Raw genomic sequence first — 24,126 nt, 5'->3', positions numbered from 1 at the left:
TTGAAATTTAATGAATTAATATCCTTTTTTATTATATTTCTATTTTAAAAAAATGTACTGACTAGTTCTAGTGAAGATTAGTGTACTCCATGATTTCTGGGGAATCCATATTTCATTATTACTTAAGGCACTGATCCTGCAAACTGCTCATGGAAGTAAAATTAAACATGTGTCTTCGTGTTTGCAGGGCTAGGGACTATTTTTGCTAGTATCTGAAAATATGATTTTGTGTGTGTGTGTGTAAAAACTTTGGGATATTATTTTACATCAAATTTCTAGACAGTTGTGTTTTTAAAAATCCAGAATATCAGACTGTACCTTCTCTCAAATTGAATAGTTTTGAAGCAGGGGATCCTTTGAGCACTTGTTTTACAAATATTCCTTCATTTCCTCCACCAGTCACACTAAAACCGCTAGCACCAGATTCCACTTCTGTTTTCAAGGTCACCTCCATAGACTCCTAGATGCCCAGAAAGATGTCATGTTAAAATTCATTGTTAATTCATACAGACCACTTGAGACTATACTAAAAGCTTCCTCTCTCACACAAAATGAGCATCTTCAGACATACTTACCATAGCTCACTCAAGAAAGATTGCTTAAAAATGTGAATTTATATGGGCAGTATGGGCAAAGTGCTGAACACTTTGACTCCATTCCAATGGGATGGTGCAAATACTTAAAGTTAAGCACATGCTTAAATGTTGTGCTGGATTGGGGCCAGGTTGCTCAGCACCTGGCAGGATCAAGTCCTATCTATACACTCTGCAGAGAACTATGGTACACATGCTAGTTCCTGCTAATGTTATTTGATTAATCTAGTTTTGATAACCACATTTTCACTTAGAAGCTGTAGTGCCACATGGGTTATAATTCCCTCAGGCATCTACTAACCAAAAGGCCTGCGTGACATAGAAACCTCTTGGTAAAGAGTCCCCTGTTCTTTGCAAACAACTCTCACCTCAGAGTTGACAAACTCACTACACTAAGCATGTTTTACAGGATATTTATCCATAAAGAGTAACATGGAAGGTATTTACAGAAAGCTCATAACTTATCGAGGTTCATAATCATCGTGAGTTGTATATACAGGTAATATTTAAGGAATAATATATTTATATTGAAAGGCTGCTTTCTGGCCTTGGAGTAGAAATTAGTCACCAGGAAATAATGGGTCTCAGTGACTTCCCATTCAGGCAAAGGGGAATTGTCACAACTGGCTGTTTGGCCGGTGATGCAATGCAAGGCTCAATTGTGTAGCCTTGCGCAATAATATGACTGTGAATGAGAAAACATCAGAGGCAGTGACAAACAATCAAAACTACTTAAAGGGAAAAAAAGCAAGTTTACATGGAGACATGTAATGGCAGCTTCCATTGCTCATTTGTCAAATTTTCAAACAAGCTCCTATGTGCTTTCTCCCATGCTGTCCCTTGTGCTTGTGAGGAACTCCCCATAAACATCTGCAAAGCCACTTCACTGCTTTTCTTCACATTCCTTCTTAAAACACCCTGACACAACGTGACTGGCCCCTTTAAGAGAGAGTGAGTCCAGGTACCCTGGACTCATTGCCTGCTGCCCAGTAGGGATTAAGGGCAGGCACCTGGTCCTTATAAAAGGAGAGACAACTGCAGGTGGCTATTGGAAGATGCCTGCAGATGTTGCAGGGATTAAGAAGGTGCCTGAGTTGACAGGGGAAGACACCAGCTGGAAAGGCCTTTGTAGAAGGCCAAACTTCAGGCAAAGGGTGCTGGGGAGCAGGAAGACAGAGCCTTAGGAAGAAAGGGCTGGGGCCTCTCTTTAAAGTTAATTTAATTCGCCTCAGTCCCAAATTGGGCCCAGCCCCCTGAGGGTCTATCTTCCTGCTTTCCTTGCACCTCTTGGCAGGACTTCTGGCCTTCTCCACAGTTTTTTTGCTCTTGGCGTCTTTGTGACTAAGGAAATAGTTTTTTGTTCTGTATCTGTACAGCACCTAGCGCAGTGGGGTCCTGGTTCATGACTAGGGCTCCTAGGTAAAATGATACTATAAATAATAAATGTATAGGAATGTTTCAGGAATGTAGCTGACATCAGATTGTGTTGGCTACTCACTATAATTAGTCAGAAGTGAGCAATGGATAAAAATTATATTAATTAATAAACTAATCCTTCTTTTATTGCACATGCCGCTCTTCCATTGTCAGTTTTTGGCCCTTGAATGTCCTTGAATGTGCCAGATCCTTGACTAGTGTAAATGATTTATGTCAGCTGATGAGTTGCACCAGCGTGAGTTTTGAGTGTATAAAAATGTAGACTCTTACCCTACAAAGGCAGTATATTAAACTCCCACAAAATAGATAAAATAATGGTAGGGTCTGACAACAGCCATACCAAGAAAACTGACCTTTTTATGGCTCTGTATGGCAGCAACCTATCAGAAATATTGGAGACCACTCACTGTTCTCAGAACATGGCAATCCTGAGCTCAGTGGAGCAAATAAAAGACAGTAGTAATGCAGAAGAGTGTGCACCTCTATTCCCAGCAAGGATTAGAGAACACATCAGAAAGCAGGTGTCAGCTGTCACATGGCAGAGATGGGATTAGATGCTTTTCAAAATATAAAGTCATTTTCAGTGTTGTTGTAGTCTCGTTTTCTCATCTTTGTTCTGTTTGTTCATCACCACACAGACTCACTGGTAGTCGCACCCTACACACTACTGTAATAACCTTTGTCCACAGTATGCCTTGTAAGGTATCATTTGAAAACTCATAATTTGCTGACCAGTATTATCTTGATAAAATATATGTGGCAACACTGTATATGACGTTTGTAAGCTTTCCCTGTACGGTGTTATCAACACATGTTCCAAACCCCCAAGCCCTGCCCAAATAGAGACAGGAAAACAGGTCTGTCCTAAACGAAGGAATGTGTGCTCTGCTTAATTTGTATGTAAGCAGTAAACAGAGTCATCAAGCAGGAAGGAAAGACGAAGGAAGTTCAAACAAGTGAAAAAACCAGCAGGGAACATCCTTTCACATAGAATCATAGAATCATAGAATATTAGAGTTGGAAGGGACCTCAGGAGGTCATGTAGTCCAACCCCCTGCTCAAAGCAGGACTAACCTCAGCTGTATCATCCCAGCCAGGGCTTTGTCAAGCCTCAGCTTAAAAACCTCTAAGGATGGAGATTCCACCACCTCCCTAGGTAACCCATTCCAGTGCTTCACCACCCTCCTAGTAAAAAACTTTTTCCTAATGTCCAACCTAGACCTCCTGCCCTGCAACTTGAGACCGTTGCTCCTTGTTCTGTCATCTGCCACCACTGAGAACAGCCTAGCCCCATCCTCCCTGGAACCCCCTTTCAGGTAATTAAAGGCTGCTATCAAATCCCCCCTCATTCTTCTCTTTTGCAGACTAAACAAGCCCAGTTCCCTCAGCCTCTCCTCATAAGTCCTGTGCTCCAGCCCCCTAATCATTTTTGTTGCCCTCCGCTGGACTCTCTCCAACTTGTCCACATCCTTTTTGTAGTGGGGGGCCCAAAACTGGACACAATATTCTAAATGCGGCCTCACCAATGCCGAATAGAGGGGAATAATCACTTCTCGCGACCTGCTGGCAATGCCCCTCCTAATGCAGCCCAATATGCTATTAGCCTTCTTGACAACCAGGGCACACTACTGACTCATATCCAGCTTTTTATCCACTGTTACCCCCAGGTCCTTTTTTGCAGAGCTGCTGCCCAGCTCGTCGGTCCCCAGTCTATAGCTGTGCATGGGATTCTTCCGTCCTAAGTGCAGGACTTGCACTTTTCTTTGTTGAACCTCATTAGATTCTTTGTGTCCTAGAGCCCAGCTGGAATTGTTTTTCAGGAGAGGAGGGCCATATAAAAAGGAGGGCCAAACACCCCAAGGCACCCACCCTCTCCCTACCCATTGCATTCACTGCACCTGAAGTGACAAGAAAGCATTAGTTGGACTCTGGGAGGGTTTGGTTAGTAACACTGCTGAAATCATGTGGTGATTTGCTGGACTCTGATATACTTTGCTGAGCTATTAGTAAATGCCTTATCTTTATTTTTCTTGTAACCATTTCTGACTCATTAGGTGTACTATAAATCTATCCCTTAGTGGTTAATAAACTTATTTAATTGTTTTATCTAATCCAGTGTGTTTAAATATAAGTGTCTGCGTAACTCCATTTGGGGTAACAAGTTATGTGCATATAATTCTCAGAAAGGAATAATGGACTTAATATAATTTCTATGGTCCAGAAGAGCACTGGGCATAGGCTGGGTAAAGGACATACATTTGTGGGGGGGAAATCTAAGACTGGAGGTGTCTTGGGGTCACCTTGCAGTATAACCAAGGCTGGTCAGAGCCAGAATGTAACACACATGTGGTTGGCAGGCTGCAGTTACAGGCAGACACTCAGGGTGTGGCTTGCATGCTGGAAGACTGTTTGGGACCAGCCCTGGTGGGAGCTACATTAGCAAGGCATTGTAAGGCACCCAAGGTTGCAGGGCACGGGTGACGCCGCTACTCATTAGTCTGGATTGTGCCCTGCTGTCACGCTCGCTTGTGAAGCTTTTATACTGTAGAAAACAATGAGCCTAACTAGAAAAATTCTTGGGTGTCTGCAGAGATGTACCATGCAAGTGCGGCTTCTCGCTCTACCCCCACCCCGTTAAGGTAGGAGCTTTACCTTATTATAAGGTTTCCATCGGGAAGGGGAAAAAATGAATGGTGCATACATTCACATGATGCAGCAATTTCTTGTGGCTCACACAGTACACAAACGTATACAATAATCTTATTTTTAAACATAACGTTTACATATTAATTAAATAGTAATATGAAATATATCTTATTTATCAAGTACATTGCTGAAACTCAGCTGAATCCATTGGCCTTTATTCACTCCGGCCAAATTTGCACTTTCTAACAAAATTTGCTTTATGTGTAAAGCACACTTGCAAAATTTTGGTTCCTTTTAAACTCACCTGTGAGTAACTCATTTTGTGTTTGTCTGTAGAATATTTTTCCTTCTCTGTATCTTCTTGTAGCTGGAAAAGCAATTGCAATTATTTAATGTTTGGCTCAGGTAGAATTGTAAAGTTAACACAGATTATATGGTCTTTGCCTTGTTTTGGCGAGAGCTAAAATTCATAATTCACACTGTAATTCACACTGTAAGAGTTAATTTTCAGTTTGGTGTGTGTGGATTTAACCACATGATAAGAGCTGCAGAGATTGTTCGATTTGCTGGCGATTAAAAAAAAATAGTTGCAGTTTGAAGTGGAAACAAAATCTTTTGAATTTTTGGTCACTCAAAAAGTTAAAAAAAAAAAAATTCAGCTCAATTAAAATGTTTCATTTGACACATGATGTTTTATTTGGATTTTTAGTATTTTTTAACATTTTAAAATAATGTAAATAAAATTAAAAGGCATTTCAAAATGAAAAATCATTTTACAGAATTTTTTTTCCGACCGAAACATTTAGGTGAAACTGAAAAGAATTTGCCAATGGCACATTTTCCCCAGAATAAACTGTATGTCAGTCACGTTGTGGATTGCTCGTGCTCATCTGAACATGCATATCTTGAGGTACAAAAAAATGGGCTAGCTGAACCATTTTGTCTGGACTAGCTAACTCAAAAAAGGGGCAGTCCTAGGAAACCCTGGACAGAGAGCAACCCACTGACTGGGTGTACAAACCCCACATGGAGAAAGAAGGGTTTAATGAGAGCCTGTGGGCTCAATCACCTCCGCTCCACTATACCTGCAGTAGCTGTCAAGCTTACAGGGAGGAGCTAAAAGCTCAGCTGGGTACTACTGACCAGGAATGAGAGCAGATCTCTCTGGCTCTGATTCAGGGATAGAAGGCTGGCTGCATCCAGATAGCTGTGTTGGCTTGCTGGCAGACAGAGCCTCCCTGAAGGAAGGTAGGCTGGCCTGCAACTGGGATTGCAAGGCACTTGTGAAGGAAAGATGGAGGAAGTAAGTTGCCCAGGATTCTGTTTGCTAGTGGAGGGGCAGGAAAACTCCCACAGGATCAGGGATTGCTGTGCCAGGGGAGTAGAGAAACTCTCCTCCAGCAAAGCCACTTGGGTGGCAGAAAGTGCTAAAGCTCTGCAGCGAAGCTGTGAAAGGGGTCAAGAGGGAGAAAGATGCTGATAGACAAGGCTGGGACAATGCTGTGGGAAAGGCTGAAGACAGGTGGAGGTAGAAAGTGGTCCAGGGAGGCACCAAGGGGTCTGTGTAGACAGGCCTTTGCTGTTTATTAAAGGGTCCATGGACTGGAAGCCAGAAGTGAGGGAAGGTCGATGAAGGTGTGTGGAAATCGCCCGGACCTCAGTGAGTCTGGAGTTGGGTTGAAAACCCAACATGAGGTTGGTGAACTGTTGTTTGTTGGACTCTTGGATTACCCCAAAAAGGGTGGGACTACGTATTCTCCAGCCAGAGGGCTGAGTTACAAGAAGAGATGGAGCATCTAAACAGCCATTTGTCCGAGGTAAGAGAGGGAGGCCATGAGGGGTTTCTTCAGTGGAAAGTTACACTCTTACAGCATTGAACTAGTTAAATCTTTACCCTTTAATTAACTATAGATCATTTCAAAGACTGTATTATGTAAACTTGATCTTCTTAGACATTTTTTTTGTACAGGTTATATATTCCGGAAAGTTGTTTCCTGATATTCTCCACCCCACCTCCAATCAGGAAAGATTTTTTTTAAATTGAATGTGTATATTACTGATCGTGCTTTTTCTTCACAGTGAAATGTTAGATTAATCCTGAAACACTCCTGCCCATAAATACAAGTAATACGCACTATTTCGTAAACTAAAATGGCTATGAAAGGATTGAAAAGGTGAGGATGTAGATTTCAAAGTACTTTTCCATACGTATCCAAATTCTTGTCCTACAGAAATCAATGGAATTTTTGCTAATAACCCCAAAGAAATGAGAATTTGGCCAAAAATGAATCAGGGGTAACATAAAAACCTTATGTATGTCTTGCCTTTTTTTTTAAATATTCTTCTTCTATGGAGTAGTCATAAACTGGAGAGGAGCCTTGTGGCCTCGGTCGTATGTTTTCTATCGTCACTTCATTGACCTGAAGGAAAGAAATGATGGGAAATATTGGTCATCATTAAACCACAGTAATCCCTATTGCTTGGAATGACTTTTCTACTTAGGCAACAAATACAATGTAAAATTCCTTTCTTGGTGCAAGTCCAACATCTGTAACAGTGGCTGCAGAATAGCCATTCGTTATTTCTTTTCTGGGGCAAACATCAAACCTAATTACCATTTAAGAATGTGATCTAGACAACAGAGGATATAGTTCTTGGGAACAGAAATAATGCTTTCACAATGTCTGTCTTAACTATGGATACATTTGAAATCCAGACAGAGTAGATAGTAATAGTGGTTATGTATATACTATACTATAGTAATAGTAGTAAAAGAGGTTATGACGACTCCCCCCTTGCTTTAGAGCTAAATTATGCCCCCAGTAACCTCAGATGTGCAGTGGAGCCACATGGTAGTAGGAGTTCCTAGGAGGAATCCTGGCTGACTCAGCAAAATTCCTTTTGCGGTCTCTCAGGCAGCTCAAGGCAATGGGCAAGTTAAGCCATTCTTGAAACAAAAATTCAACCACTGTGAAAACAAGAATTTGCTATACCTGGGAATGTAACTTTTACTGGCAAGTTACAAATCTCTGAGAGGGAAAAGCCCTCCCTTTAATGCAAAGAGCCCCACTCTAATGCAGTCACATTGCACCCAAATTCTGTATATCTGAAGATCAGTTTATCAGAAGGCAGATCCAGCTGTCAGGATGTCTCCTAAACAGAAATAATAATAGATACATCTTTGTAAAACAAAATTGTAAATACAATATTAATTATCAAGGTTTCAGAAGTAAATGATAACATTACTCACAGAATCATCTTCTTCTGCATCAGCATCAGCCTCCGGCTCCCCTGGTCTCAGCTGTATGTCAGAACCTTGAAACAACATATGAGCCATTAACCTATGTGCTGCTTCACCAACTCAGTGCACAAGACAGTGATGTTTACAAATATAAAGTTTACAGAGCAGTATGGCTGTGGAAAGTCACAGAATGACCTGACACCCTTCAGATCCAATCTTTATGTCAGGATTTCTCAAATTTCATCCTGCTCGTCTTCCCAAAGGTACAAAAAATAGTCACGCCTCCATTGATGCAAATGTTGTAAAGGGAAAAGAAGAAAAAAGTTCCAAACCTGGAAAAATATATTTAAAAGCTGGCAAGAATCTTTTAAAGGAATGGGAGGTGTTGTGGCTTAATGGCTAAAGCTAAGAGCTAAGCATCAAGACCTCTGGGTTCTGTTCCAAGCGCTTCAATTGACTTGCTGTATGATGTATGCTTTCCTGTCTCTTTGAGCCTGCAATCGGGTAGCCGGAAATAATAGTTCCTGAAATGCGGGAACTGCCTTATGTAGTGGGTGTTAATGCTGAAGCTTAATGGTGACATTTAAAATATCAGCATTGTTAACTATTTTACACCAATCATTTTAGCTGAAGCATCAAGCTGTGGAATGTAGGTCCAGCTTGTTGCAGAGTGCGTAGGGCCATGATAACCAAAAAGACTCAGCTTTTATTGGACAGTATAAGATAGCCATGGCAGGGATAGCTGAACCTATTTAGACAAAATAAAAAGTAAACAAAATCTTTGTCTAATGGAACCAAATTTTCAAAAGTTTGAAGGCCTTCCATCACTTGTCCAGGGACACCGGATTTTCAGAAGTGACCGGTGAATTTGAATGACTCAGTTTTGGGCGCTCAACTTGAAACATCATTAAAAAGCTTGATTTTCATAGGATGGGTTGTCGCCACTTTCTGAAAATCAAGCCCCTTTAAAAGGTGTCTCAAGTTGGACACCCAAAAATGGAGGCACCCAAAATCACTAGTCACTTTTGAAAATGTAAGTCTATAAATGCTAGTGTGATAGATCTGCACATTCTCTGTTCCACTAATACTCCCCTCTGAGCAAGTATTCCTTTTCTTCTTATACTGTCTAGTCACTCCTCTTACCCCTCTCCAAATCCCATCCTGTTCTCTTTTTACTTTGTGTTTTCTATATCACATTTCGCACCCATCTTGTAATTGTCATTCATGTGAGTAGTTCTCCTGTTAATCTCAAAGAAAATTATGAGCAGTTCAGACAATGGCAAAGAGACCCACAAGCAGAATGGTCCAACCTATTGACCACTCTGAGTGAAGAACCTCCAGTTCAGATCTTCCATGTATGGGTTGATGAATGCAAACAGCGTGTGTGGATAAGCCAGCCCAACTTGTGTAGGTTTGACCATCTAAACTGCTAATCCTTTTCTAAGGTGACTTTTTTATTGATGTTGTTAACCTGTCTTCATGGGGCTCTGCACTCTTTTATTTAGTTTATCCTAATCTGATTTTTCTTTGCATGTGAAATTATTTAGATAATAATATTAGTATGAAATAATAATACTGAGAAACGGTGAAACAATTTGATCAAGGATTAAAACCTTCACTTAAATGAACAGAACAGAGTTCTTCAAATGTAAATGTCCAAAAGAGAGTTGTGACAAAGTTTTCAAACACAGGGGAATGCATATTTAAGAACCTACATCATTTATATTGGCCTGATTTTCAAAATCGCTGAGCCATTGTGAATCTCACTGAAGTCCATGATCGCAAAGGCTCAGCATCTTTGAAAATCAATACAGTTCTATTGAGATACCTAAATGTTTGTTTAGGAGCCTAAATTTGGGCAGTGAAATTTGAAAATGTTGGCCTTGGGGAGAGCAACTCGTACCCACATATAATTCAATGGCAGTTTTGTGGACATCATGTCTTCAGGCCTGAGCCTAGAGAGTTTAGTTGGGTTCATTGTTCTAAAGATCCAAAAGCAGATGTCTAGTTGTATGGATGTTACCATAAGCCCAAGTCTTTACTATTTTCTTGGAGTTTTTGTATTATTGTGTTTTCACTGGAAAAAAACCAAAAACCAAAATCCCACCCGCTAACACTGCTGGCCAGCAAAGTGACTTAATAGAATGTCATTCCAGTCTGTTAGCTCACTTGCTCCTCAGACATACAAAATGTAGCACTTGACGTCCTGCCATGGCTGGGCTAATTATAGTGTTGAGTGTGGGTAGTTGGCAATAAGGTATGTCATTTGCTACTTGAAGACAGAAAGGAAAAAAAATCTCTGTTCAGTTTGCAGGGCTGATTCACCCTGGTATTCCTCCTGTTTTACCCCAATGCAGCATCAGTGATTTCAGGGAAATTACCCCTTCATAAAACAGGAGCAATGCAGTGGGGAATCAAGCCCTCTGTTTTCAAAACCAGAATTGTCCTATCAACAGTACGTGACTGGCTTGGTTAGCTGTGCAGGTGGTCATGCCCTGTTTTTTTCTTTTTTTGTCCTATGAGTTGACTGCATTCAGTTACAATAGAAGTTCTGACTCAGGTACAGCGAAACTATACAAAACATTATTAAACCAAATGCTTTAAACAAAGGAAACGTATACCTACTATATGTTTCTAATCACCTGCGGTTCTAGTCTAATCCCTATGACTACTAGGCACTAAGTTTGGGATTTTCAAGAGGCCGAAGGGAGTTAGGTACCTCACTCCTACTGAGTTTCAGTGAGAGTTGGGCATGTATCTCCTGCAGGCCCCTGTGAAGATCCCAACCTCGACTGCTATTTTTAATTCTGATTTTAACTATCTGTGACTGAATTCTCAGTTCATGTCTTCTCCAGGGCAAGCAGAGGCAGGTAGAGCTGCTCTGAGTGAAACATCAGATGGATTATAGCAGGGACAAAACAAAGGGAGGTCCCTGCTTTTGCCAGGGATAGGTCAAACCGAGCGGGAGGACCTGATAACCACAGGTATTTTTCAAATACCTGACTAGCCTACAGACTAGATCTCACTCATCATTCTGATTCAGTCAGGGATATTATACATCTGACAGGCAAAACCCTCATTTAGCTCTGAACACAGAGGTGTTTAGAGATTCACCAAAAGATACACCAAAATGCAGTTGTGTTTTAAGGCGCAAATCCATCCCCAAGTGTATGGTTTTCCCTCAGTTTTGGTTAGTGAGGGAGTGAGCACCCCAATGCGTCTCTTACTAAATTACTTCTTGAAGTACCGCTAAAATTAGTTACACTTATTTCATGAAAAAATTAGGAAACCCAGCCCCATCTGACCCATATAGAAATGACTTGGGTGGTGGTAAGGGGAGGTCTCCTACCCAAATTTCCTACCTCTCAAGAAATTTCGCATGTTCTGCCACTGAGTGAATGTGAATCGGTCCTTGCTTCCCTTTGCCTAATCACAAGCCAATTGCCCTCCAGATCAGTTAGTCTTGTGTGCAGCCTCCTTATGCAGCCATCTGGGGCTAATAAGCTCCTTTCTGCCACTGTAAAACTAGGCCCAAGATTTGGCCCGAACTTTGCTTATTTCACAAGACACTAAAAACAAACCTATAAAAATGAGAACTACTTTGATTAATTCTGTCTTAAGCAAAGCTTTTTTCTGCATATAAATAACTCTGCCAAGAAACTGTGATTCATGTGTATGTCATTTTCATGCTCCAAATAGCAGTGATGCTAACATTTCATAGGTTTTAATTCTTTTCATAAATCCTTGACAATCAATGCTTTGTCCAAAATGTTTTCATAAACAAAATGGAATTCATGTCTGTTAACCACTTCCAATAGCCACTGGACTGATTTCAGAACAAGGGAATTTTTTGTAAGAAGGCAGTAGGAGTTATATAGAACAGAACAATTCATATCATATGACTCAAAATCATGTTAGCTTTTTAAAATAAATTTTGCAGATGATTTCTCTCGAATGTGGCCAACTCAATTTGCCTGTTTTGGAAAAACACATGCAAAAATTTAAAACTGGGTAATTATTTCAATGTTCAGATCTAGTGATATAACAATTGCTACAAAAGCAACATTTGAGACATTTAATTTACAAATTAAAGTGTGACAGTGTCATTTAATTCTAATAAATCAGTCACGCTTTAATTTGTCATTTACATTTAATTAAAATCTAGATTTAATTTGGAGACTGGGAAACTAATTTACAATAATCTGTATAACTTTTTAAAGAAAATAAGAAAAACAGGAAAATTCATAAAAAATGTCATTAAAAGTATATTTTAAAACTTGAATGAACTGTGTGTGTTCCAATCATCATCCTCTCTGTTTTGCTTGCGTGTTGTATCTCTTCTCCTCACCCTGGACTGTTGTCTTGCCTTTTTGGGGCCTGATCCTGAAAACACTTAATGTATGTGAGTAATTTTTCTCATTTAAGTAGTTCCAATTACACATTTACACATGTGCATAAAAGTTAGTACGATCAGCCTCTTGGTCTGACGAAGTCTGTTTTTACCACAAGATAACGAATGTGTGATAATTATCTCACTATTAAATCCTAATGGAGACAAGGCATGTGTAGTTTTTACAATGAGGTAGGCGAGGTCAACACTACACTCTCTGCGTGTAGCTGACCTCCCGTAGTTTAACAGTGCCTTGTTACTACTATGATTTTACAGTGGTATAGCTACTGTGTGGTAATTATCGCACAGTAAATACACACTTTTATTGAGCAGTGAAAACAGCCCATGGCTACTCAGGGTAAAAACCCTCACTAACATGATTTAAAACTTCCACTCTCTTGTCTTCACTAGGATTTTAATAAGGGTTGGTTGTCAAGGCCTTAGCCTGAATCATGCAAACACTCAAGCCTTGTCTTTACCTGGAAAAAAAGTGTGTTCTTACCACGTGGTAGCTAGCATATGGTAACTAACATAAGGTAAAACCCTACTGAAGTCAAGGCTGTTGTAGTTTTAATGCATATGAGCAGAAAAAGGCTACACTCCCCTCTCACATTTACCTCAGTCTGTTAACCTGTGAAAACTACAAACTCCTTTTTCTTCACTATGATTTTATCACATGTTCATTACCACACGCTAGCTAACACATGGTAAGAACACATCTTTTTTCCTGATGTGGATGCTGCCTTACACATGTGAGTAACTTTGAGTGAATTGTGTTTACAGGCTGCAGTCGTAAATTGCAAGCTCTTGGGCTGAGATTGTGTCTTCCTATGCTACATGTCTGTACAGGGCCTAACACATTTGGAGCATATAACAACACACTAATGAAAATTATAATGGTAAGCAGATTTTTGAGCCTAGGTCAGTAGATTTTCACAACAATTTTGCAAATCATGTACAATATAAATAAATGTCAAGTAACTTCACTGGATCCACTCACATGCTTAAATTTATGTAGGCAATGTTGTTGTAGCCACGTTACTCCCAGAATGTTAGAGAGACAAGGCAAGCGAGTTAATATCTTTTACTCGACCAACTTCTGTTACCTAACCCATCTCAGATATTACCTCACCCACCTTGTCTCTCATGCTTAAATTTAAGCATTTGTATAAGCCTTTGCAGGATTGGAGCCATAAATTGTATTTATCTTCAGCTGGTGTAAATCAGCGCACATAAATAATTTCACAGTATAAGGAGGAGGTGATGGGGTGTCCAATCCACACAGGGCTGGAAGGAGTTAAGGTGGCCACATAGGCCCAATGAAATGTCCAGACTGCACCTGGAGGAGTAGCCAGGGAACAGGGATTGATTAATCTGCCACAAGGCTCAGCTGGACAGGAATAGGAGGGGCCTGTATAAAGCCAGAGAACTGGCAACAGAAGGGGGCTGCAGAGAAGGAGTCTGTAGTCTCTCCCTGGGAAGGTGTGTATGGGGCTAGAAGTAAGTAGCCTACGGTTACTCTGTGGGAGGGGAGAGTTTGGACTGGCAAACCCAGGCAAGGGCTAGAGAGGTAGGCAAGGCTCAGGGGAAAAAGCAACGATGAGACGGCCCCTGAGCCAGGACATGGAGTCGAGGGCAGACTTGGGTCCCTCTACCAGCCATTGACAAAGCGGCACTGGCAGGGTAGTGAGCAGGAACACTGTCTGAGCTCATTTGCCAAGAAGGACTCTTACGCCCCGGAAGAAGGGGAACACACACAGTGACCCCACCAGAGGGCTGAGTCATGAAGAAGAGACTCCGGCTCTGGGCGTGAGAAGGGTCCGCAGGGTGAGAGGACGATGGGAAAGACACCACCAGGGTGCAATGCCTGACCACAGAGAATGACCAACAGGAGGCAGCACTAGCGGTAAGTGGACTCTGTGACCTGTATAATAGCATCTTAGAAGGTTTTAAACTCACCCTTACAACAGTAAGCCATTCCAAGGCGTGCATTAGGATTTAGCTCATATGCATTTAAAGCTACCTGTCTTTAGTCACCTGAGACATGTGCCTATTAACTCACACACTTGAGTGGCTGATTGCTGTCAGAGAACAGCTCCATAATTCTACATATTTTTATTTATACATATTTATATTTTTCAAAATACAATGTTGTAACACTCGGTGCAATGTATTACTTCACTATGAGGAGCAGTGTCTATTAAAAGCACAAGTGAGGACAATGAAAATGTTTCTAACACCTTTTCTCCGCTATTTTAAATATATGAGTTGTTTGTTATTTTTTCCTAGCCCATTTTCTCTTCCTTTAATGTATCCCTTCCTTTTTGGACTCTTCCTTTTTCCTTCTAGCTCTTGGAAGCCCAGCTGCTAGCCACTTTCAATTCACTTTCTCTTACAAAAGCTAAATTTAGAATATGAAACAGTTCCTAGGTTTGGTCAGGAAAACACTTGAGCCCATGCTGAACTTTAAGCATGTGCTTGAGTTTCATTACAGTCAATGGGATTTAAACACATGCTTAAGAGCCCTTCTTTAATAGGCAGGCTGGGCTGAATCTGGGCTTTTGTTTGTACTATAGTAAGTGAATTAACAGTCGCTGAAAGGCCCACACGTGGCTCCTGAAATGGCTGCGTTGCACTTTGTGGTGAGGGTGATGATAGGGGCAGTTCAAACTTGCTACTTTTTCTCTTTCAGATTTTCACTACTCCAGCCCATTAACTGCATCTTTCCATGCATTTCTCCAGCATTCCCATTGGCTGCCCTTATTATCTATGTCCCCCATTAGCCTCCCCATTAACTTAATGGGCTTAGGGATTGTTTGTGTTTCAAGGGTGAGATCCCTGAAGAATGCACTTGTGGGAGTTGGTGAATAGCTGAGACAGCCTCCAAAAGATTCTATGGCCAATCACAACATAGCTTTGGTCAGTCAGTCAATGGCCATTAGTGTGACCAGGTAGCATGTGTGAAAAATTTGGACCTTTTTTTTTTCGGGGGGGAGGGAGGGGGAGGGGGGAGGAGTATAGTTGCCTATATAAGACAAAGCCCCTAATATCACAACGGTCCTGATAATATTGGGACGCCTGGTCAGCCTAAGCACCATACTCCACTAAACTACTAAATCGTTGGGTTTGGTTTGCCTAAAGTTCTCACAATCAGAAGTTTCCCAAATTGGAACTTTTAATTTGCTTAAAAAGCATCACAAACAAAATAGCCCAAAGATTAAAAAAAAACAAACAAAAAAAAACAGAGAAACAGACCAACCCCGTCATCTCTCCTACTTACCATTTTCTGAGCAAAAGCGTGAATCTGCAGAATTTAAACTACTTTCTGCACTTTCCAAAGTCTACTGTGGTAAAGATTAATGAATCAATAAGCAGAACCACTTTCTTTTTCCTAATTGCATCATGTGGCTTGACTAGTCAGCATTTGCCAGTCCCTCTGCTAAATGCACTGTGCAAATGGTATGAACGACACAAAAATAGTTATTGTACTCATTGTAATCAGCAGCCTAAAATATTCCAACATTCCTCCTGTTTCCCCCAGAGTTCTCTTTTTTTCAGCTCAAGTTACAAATGGAAATGATGACCCATTGCTACACTAAAGAGTAAAAAAAGCCAACACTTTCATAAGCTTCAAGGTCTAATTTTATAAAAGAAAACCACAGTAGATTTGCTTTCTGAAAGTGCAGTGACATGACACAAGTAATTAGTGCATCTGATTCACTGATGTTAAAACATATTAGCTACGATTCAGATGACAGGGTTTTTCTTAATTTAAAGGACGATGCTGTTGAACACAGGAACACGAACAATAAAATCTATAACCACAAGAGGAAAGTAGGGTGATTCAGCTCCTGCCTGTTAGTTTTTCCTCTTCCCAGTGGGATAATTTGCTTGAAAGAGAAACCTGGAAAACTTCCTGCTTACCCTGGGCGTCATTCCCAATTTCATTAGCTGTGCTAATGGCTATGCACGGACATAAGCCTATGAAATTCCAGTATGAACTTCCCTGGAGTTCTAGGCTCTTTGAATACAGGTTTGGGAGAGGGAAGAAGGGGTATCTTGGTTGGTCAGTTCCTCCCCCTGAGACAGTCAGCAATCTCGACTGTTAGGGAAATATCTTTCTAGGTTCACTTGCTGAAAGTCAAATGTATTTGTGAAAATGACCCAAAAACTACTTTCCTGATGAAACTGCAATGAGCTGCAAGGCACACATGCTTGCCTAGCTTTCATGTAGGATTTGTATGCCTGAAACCCAATGCCCATAGGTTAATGGAATGCTGCAATATGCATCTCTAGGAAAGCTCTGGAAATGTCTGCCAAGAACCGTGAGGCTCATTTTCAGTAGAGATTTCCTAGAACATCCCACGTACCCTATGGCTGGAGAACTGCTAAGATAGTATCTATTTTTAAGAAAGGGAGAAAAAGTCATCTGGGAAACTAAAGGCCTGTTTGACCTGCATGCAAGGTCTTGCAACAAATTTTGAAAGAGGAATTATTTAAGGACATAGAAGTAAATGGTAACTGTGATAAAATACAACATGGTTTTACAAAAGGTATATCATGCCAGACCAATCTGATTTCCGTCTTTGAAAAGACAGCTGATTTTTTTTTTTTTTTTTAGTCAAAGGAAATGCACTTGATGCAATCCACCTGGATTCCAGTAAAGCATTTGATACAGTTTCACATGGGAAATTATTAATTAAATTGGAGAAGATGGGGTTTAATATGAGAATTGAAAGGTGGGCAAGGAAGTGGTTAAAGACTACAACGGGTCATACTGAAAGGTGAACTGTCAGGCTAGTGGAATTCCCCAGGGATTGGTCTTATGACCGATCTTATTTAACATTTTTATTAATGACCTTGGCACAAAAAGTGGGAGTGTGTTAATAAAATTTGCAGATGAAACAAAATTGGGAGGTATTGCCAATATGGAAGAGGACCAGAATATCATACAAGAAGATTTGGATGACCTTGAAAATTGAAGTAATAGAAATGGGATCAAATGTAATAGTGCAAAGTGCAAGGTCATGCACTTAGGGAATAACAGCAAAAATTTTTGCTATTAGCTGTGGATTTGACTATGAGCCACTAATGTGATGTGGCCGTGAAAAAGGCTAATGCAATCTTAGGATACATCAGGCGAAGTGTTTCCAGTAGAGATATGATTGCTTTCTATAAATACATCAGAGAAATACATACTAGGGAGGGGGAGGAATTATTTAAGTTAAGCATCAATATTGACACAAGAGCAAATGGATATAGACTGGCCATCAACAAGTTTAGGCTTAAAATTAGATAAAAGTTTCTAACCAGCTGAGGCATGAAGTTCTGTAACAGCCTTCTAAGGGCAGCCAAAGATAATGGGTCTGTTCCAGGGGTGAGTGGGTGATGTTCTGTGGCCTGCACTGTGCAGATGATCACGATGGTACCTTCTGGCCTTAAAGTCTGAGTCTAAATTTTCCTGCATAGTTTATTGGACCAAATCCTGACCCAGCTTCTCCAAGGCTGCAGCTGGAGCATTGGCAGAGCTTTGTGGAACAGCTGGGCTCTGTGCCGCATGGAGTGATGCTCCAAGCTGGAAGGACCAGATTCACGGTTCTGCTCTATCTCTGTCATGTAATTCTCGCCCCTAATGGGATATATGGCAATGTGGAGGGGGACGATGCCTTTCCCAAGGTCCCGGAATGGGATGGTAGGGTTACGTCAGTTGAGGGACAGACAGACAGACAGACACAGCAAGGGAGCCAAGTAACTCCAGCCTGAAGCCCCAGCTTGTAGCGCTGAAACAAAACATACAGGTGGGAATGAAGATACCCCTATTTCCAGGGAAAATGAAATGGAGGGAGCGATAGACTCCCTTACACCTCTCCCCCACTCCCCCATCCCACTTAGAAGCACTGTTTTGGGTGGCCTCACACTGAGCCCCCAAATCCCTGCCCCCAGTAGCCCCAGCAGTTCCTGTGGGGAGGAAATAGCGGGGCCAAGATTTATGCAGTGACTAAGGAGAGGCATAGCGCTGGTCTGTAGTTTGCTGTTAAGGGGATTATATGTTTTACTGTCTGTGGGACTCTAGCAAAACTGGTTAGGGCTACATTGCACCTACAGTATCAGCTTTGTTGATCACAGCGCTGTGATGATCTGTGTCAGTTAATGTTTAGTTTGTACTACGGTGACTAAAACTCACAGTCTTTGGATCCCAAGGCATGGGCCTCTAGAACAGTGATCTAAAGAAGCAGCTCCACCGGATTAACCAGTATGTGAGCAGGTACATTTCAGTCAACAGAAGACAGTGGTGCCCGTACACACTAGGCACCTCCTAACCAAGCCTAACCCACCACTCAGCCAGCCAGATGCAAACTGGAATTCCGTTCACAGCCAGTGTACTGAAATATATATAAGAATCTTAGGCCTGGTCTACACTAGAGAATTAAGTGGGTTTAATTATATCGGTCCTGGGTGCGAAAAATCCACACCCTCCAAACGGCCTTGTTAAGCCAATCTAAGTCCCCATGTATACACTGCTAGATCTTCTGTTAACCTAGCTACCACCTCTCAGGGAGGTGGATTATCTATGTTGATGGGAAAACCATCTCCCATCAGCATAGCTAGTGTCCACACTGAAGAGGTGCAGCGTGGCAGCTGTGCCGCTATCGAGTTTTAAGTGTAGATAAGCCTCTAGTCACTGACTCCTAACCTAAAAATCCACCTGTCAGAACCTCTGCCTGCTAACAATCATACACATCGCTTCTGTTTGCCTTTTGTATTACTGCAATGTAGCTGTTTGTGGAGTTAGGGTCCAATCCTGCACTCACTGAAATCAACGTGAATTTTACCATTGACTTCAGCAGGGGAAGAAATAGGTCTTTATATTGTAAACTCTTCAAGTCACTTTGTTTTCTCTGAATCATGTACTAAACAACTGTAAAGTGCTGCACTCCTGAACACTGTGTCAAGATAGGCACAGAAATATTTACAGAATTAGGGTTTCCTGCAGATTAGACTGACCTCTGGAGGATCTTTTAATTAGTTAGTTAGTTACCAATTCACCTAGGACACCCAGTCAGGACCCCTTTGTATAGCTACTTTTAACAGAACAAAAAGACAGTCCCTGATCCAAAGAATTTAAGTCTTATAAAACATTTTCTTTGGGCTTAATCATCTATCAATGAAAGGTGAAGCACAGAAACACTGAAGTTGAAGCTGGATGGATATTCACACGACTCTAAGTACATGAGCTAACGAACCACAGGTGGAAAGGGGGAGGGGCGATTGTGTTTTAATTGCTATGACCTGTTTACAGATAAAGCCCACAGACAAAGCATATTGCTCATGAAACAAATCCTCATTTGCAATGGGAACCAGGAATTTAACCAGGTTACTCGGGAACGAGCTGTTTCCTGGCACAGTGGCACATCTATTCTGTACTTTTAAAGATAAACTTAACAGACTGAGAAGACATTTCAGAGCACGAGAATTAATGTTCTCAGGCTGGGCTATACATAGGCTTTCTGAGCTTGAGTCATATTTTAAACAAAGACAGTATGCTAGTGTGTGTTTTTTTTTTCCAACCCCTTTTTTTCTTCATTGTCAAAATGAAGTTTCCCAGGTGCGGTACATCAAACTATCTCTAGAACGTCCATTCCTCATCACGTGGCCGAGGAATACTGTAACAGGATTACACTTTCTCTCTTTCTCTCTGCAGGAAATGCAGTTTGGTGGGGTCCATAAAATCCTTGTGCTTGCCAGGATAAAATCTGTGTTATTAATAGAACATTGTCAGGCTAACACCCAAAAAGAAAATTGTTTTTCCAGAGGTAATGTAGCCTTTGTCAACAAGTCCTTCAGCAAAAATGTATCCAGGGAATATCCCCACATTTGTAGGACTCTCAGGAGGATATAACCAAGAGTGAGAAGTGGCATCCCAAGAAACATAAAGAGCACCCAGCAATGGTGAGTCTTTGACTATATCCCTTCAAGTGCTTTCCCTTCTCCATGGGTTTGAATGGAGTTGTGAGTGGCAGGATGAAAAAGGAAGGATACCCTTATGGTTAAGGCACTGGCCTCAGATTCAAGAAATCTTATCCTGGGTCAATCTAACCAAAGTTTCTATGTCTTAAGTGGTCATATCTCATTAATACTAGGTCTTGTTCTCATGCGAGGTCTTGCTTTGTCCTGGAGAGGTAGGAATAATTTTCCTGGATAAACGGTCATCCTGTGCCCTTGTGTTTTCTTGGCTTGGACATACAGGAATTTTTGCTGACACTATTCAGGCTTTTCATGTGATAGGATGGGATGCTGATATATGTCTTGGTATTTTACAGCATGCCATAATTATGTGTGTTAGTGTAACACACTAATAATGTTACTATAATGTAAGTTTGTATAAGGGTTTAGGCCTGTGTGTCTGCCTGAGATGGGATTCTGGGCCTCTGTCTCTAAGATACACTTTTAGCAAAGGACAAAGACATAGTGTGCTCCTTCTGCCTGTCTGCAATTAGATGGGTTTTTCTTTATTGCTTTAAAAAAACGTAAAATGTAGTTAAAATGTTTCAAGGCATAGAAAAGATGTAATATATAAATGCAGAAATAAGGGAAAACTCTGACTCCTCTTCAAGATGTCAGAGCAAGGCCAAGCAACCAGCTAAAAAATATAATAATATTTTAAAAAAAAACAAAGATAGGGCCATAAACTGACCATGGCCGAGATGTAACACCACTCCCTGCCCCACCCATAAGGTACAAAAAAAGTTGTACTAAAGCTCCCACGCCCAGACCCCCCAAATCAAAAGATACCCATCTACTGAAAAGAGTGGTACCGGGGGAAAGCCTACAAGTATAATTAAAGCTATCAAGAAGGAGGGGGAAAGAGGGTTTCATCAATGTATGAAACCATGGTCAGGAAAAGAGGGAGTTCTGTAGACGTATAGAACTAAAATTGGAGGGGAAGAAACTCTATTGGCATATAAAAAAATAAGCCCAACTAGTGTAAAGGGCTTGAATACATCTTTAGTTTTAAGATTGTCAGTGTAACCCTCAATAAACCCTTTGCAGAGTGCCTGCAGTTTGGACTCTCAACTGTTACTTTCCAGTGAACTCCATCTGGGAACTGAGAGGGGACAGGGCGGGAGAACCCTAACAATGGGGATAACCATAAAGATGTCAGGATGATCTTCTAATGACTCAAGTTACCATCAGTTATGGTAACTTTTTTTAAAGTTATGATGTCAGCATTCTCACAACTTCATTGCCAGCATGAAAGCACTTTTATATTTGTTTCAAATTTCAAATTATATGTCACTTAGGACTGGTCCAAAATTCTTTGCCAAAATTTGGAAGGGCAGAAATGGATTACGGTCTACTTCTCAAACAGGGCACATGGCCAAAATGTTCAGAATCAGTCTGACCATAGGTGAGTCTCAAGAGTCAGCTCACCTGGGAGAAGGCTCGTTTCTTGCAGGAAATCAAGCCTGTATGAAGTAGAATAATATAAAATGGACATGTCACACATTAAATGGATTAAAAGCTGGCTAACTGATGGGTCTCAAAATGTAATTGTAAATGGGGAATTGTGACTGAGCAGATCTGTTTCCAGTGGGATCCCACAAGAATTGGTTCTTGGCCCTATGCTATTTAACACTTTTATCAATGACCCGGAAGAAAACATAGATGATTTTATGTTTGCAGATGACACACAAATTTGGGGGAGTGGTGAATAATAAAAAGGACAGGTCACTGATTCAAAACAATCTAGATTGTTTAGTAAACTGGGCACAAACAAACAATATGCGGCTAAATATAAACGTATATATTTGGGAATGAAGAATGTACCCCATACTTGCAGGATGAGGGACTCTATCCTGGGAAGCAGTGATTCTGAAAAAGATGTAGTTGTGGTGGATAACCACCTGAACATGAGCTTCCAGTGTGGCCAAAAGATCTAATGCAATTCTGGGATGGATAAACAGGGGAATCTTGAGTAGGAGTGAAGAATGTATTCTACCACTGTAATTGGCATTGGTGTGCCCTCTGCTGGAATGCTGTGTCCAGTTCTGGTGCTTACAATTCAAGAAGGATGTTGTTAAATTGGAGAGGGTTTAGAGAAGAGCAACAATAATGACTAAAGGATTAGAAAACATGCCTTATAATGAGCGACTCAAGGACTCAGTCTGTTTAGCTCAACAAAAAGAAGGTTAAGGGGTGACTTGATTATAGTCTATAAGTACATACATGGGGAACAAATATTTAAGAAAGGGCTCATCAGTCTATCAGAGAAAGGCAGAACAGGATCCAGTGGCTGGAAGTTGAAGCTAGACAAACTCAGAATGGAAATAAGGCATACATTTTTAATGGGGAGAGTAATTAATCATTGGAACAATTTACCAAGGGTCGTGGCAGATTCTCCATCACTGAACTTCTTAGAATCAAGATTGGATGTTTTTCTAAAAGATCTGATCTAGGAATTATTTTGGAGAAGTTCTGTGGCCTGTGCTATGCAGGAGGTCAGACTAGATGATCACAATGACCCTTCTGGCCCTGGAATCTGTCTGTTATGAGGCATCCACCCCACACAAGACAGAGTAGGTTAAATGAGGTTAATGTGATTGTCTACAATGGAGGGAGAACCAGGGATTGAAAGACTGATGGAGGATGAAACTCAGCTGAGAAGGCGGGGGCTGGTATAAAGCCACAAATTAAAAGCAGAAAAGGGTGACAGGGAAGTAGTCTGCCGTCACTCCCTGGGAGAAGGGCATTTGGGCTGATATTCCCAGAGAGGGGGGAGGCCAAAAGATAAGAGCAGAGAAGCAGGAAGGAGTCTGGGGAAACAGCAAGAGGTCTGGGTGCAAACAGACTGCAGTTGCTGGACATAGGGGAACCCGGGCCTACCCTCCACTCCAGGTTCCAGTCCTATCAGTTGCTGGGGAACTGGCACAGACTGGGCAATGGAACCAAAGACTGCCTGGGACAGTTGTCCAATGGGACTTTGATAACCTGAAAGGGAGGAATATTGTGATCTGGCTGGAGGGCTGAGTCACAAAGAAGGAGTATCCCGAGAGAGAGAGAGAGAGAGAGGACACGACACGACACGACACGACACACACACACACAATGGGGCAAGGAAAAAGGAGTGGGACCTGAGTGGAGCTAATCACCAGGTGTGGCCACAAGAAGGCACCCCAGCAGTGCGGTGGGATCCCGTCATGATGCCTATTGAGTTTTTTGTATTTTAAGAAGACCCTCAGGCCATGTACCCTGTGTATGATCTTAGTGTCTCACCAGGCTTGGGAATTTTGGAATAGCAAGTGAGTTTCACAACAACTGACTGTCTAGTTGTTTTGGGTAATTAAGTTGCAGTCTTTTTTCCATAATAAACTAATCCTCATTAAGCTAATCCTTGATCTATATCACAAACCAATCTATCTATGTAAAACTGAGCCTTTGCCTTTCCTTCACAATGTAGTGGAATAATTATACTGAGATACTCCCTTCTAGATAGCAGTAAACCCATTATTCCTCTAGAAAGGCAGGCAGGTGGACATCTAAGGTGAGATTTAATAAGATCCCTCAAGTTTAAGTATGTTACCTATACAGCATTCTTTTGCATCTCTAACTCATTGAGCCAAAGAACCAAGCTTTCTCCATAGTAGATTTCCTGTTCCACTGTCAAAGCTCAGCCCGGTTCTGATTTAAATACTGATCAAATAAAAAATGAATGTACTGATGGAGGCGTACTGGATTAGCAGCCCTGGAGGTTGAAGTTCTCTGTCTAACCACAGAGCAGATGCAGCATGAATACTGCCATAAGCTTCCACTAGCCTCCT

At 41.2% G+C, this 24,126-nt stretch overlaps 1 protein-coding gene across 1 annotated transcript in view; it reads right to left on the bottom strand.

Moving 5' to 3' along the window:
• The window catches only part of AHNAK2 (AHNAK nucleoprotein 2), a 64,272-nt gene that overhangs the window by 19,087 nt on the left and 21,059 nt on the right, over positions 1-24,126 (bottom strand). Inside the window, 4 exon segments of the mRNA XM_067554954.1 lie at positions 319-460; positions 4,981-5,043; positions 7,001-7,096; positions 7,927-7,991. Of these exon segments, the coding sequence (XP_067411055.1) occupies positions 319-460; positions 4,981-4,995 (157 nt within the window). The 5' untranslated portion in view covers positions 4,996-5,043; positions 7,001-7,096; positions 7,927-7,991.

This window comes from Emydura macquarii, unplaced genomic scaffold, assembly GCF_026122565.2.
Source record: "Emydura macquarii macquarii isolate MOO-44397 ecotype Brisbane River unplaced genomic scaffold, CSIRO-AGI_Emac_v2 contig_1551, whole genome shotgun sequence".
NCBI classification, from domain to species: Eukaryota; Metazoa; Chordata; order Testudines; family Chelidae; genus Emydura; species Emydura macquarii.
Note: the sequence above shows the minus strand (reverse complement) of the source record. Positions and strands in the feature narration are given on the sequence as shown.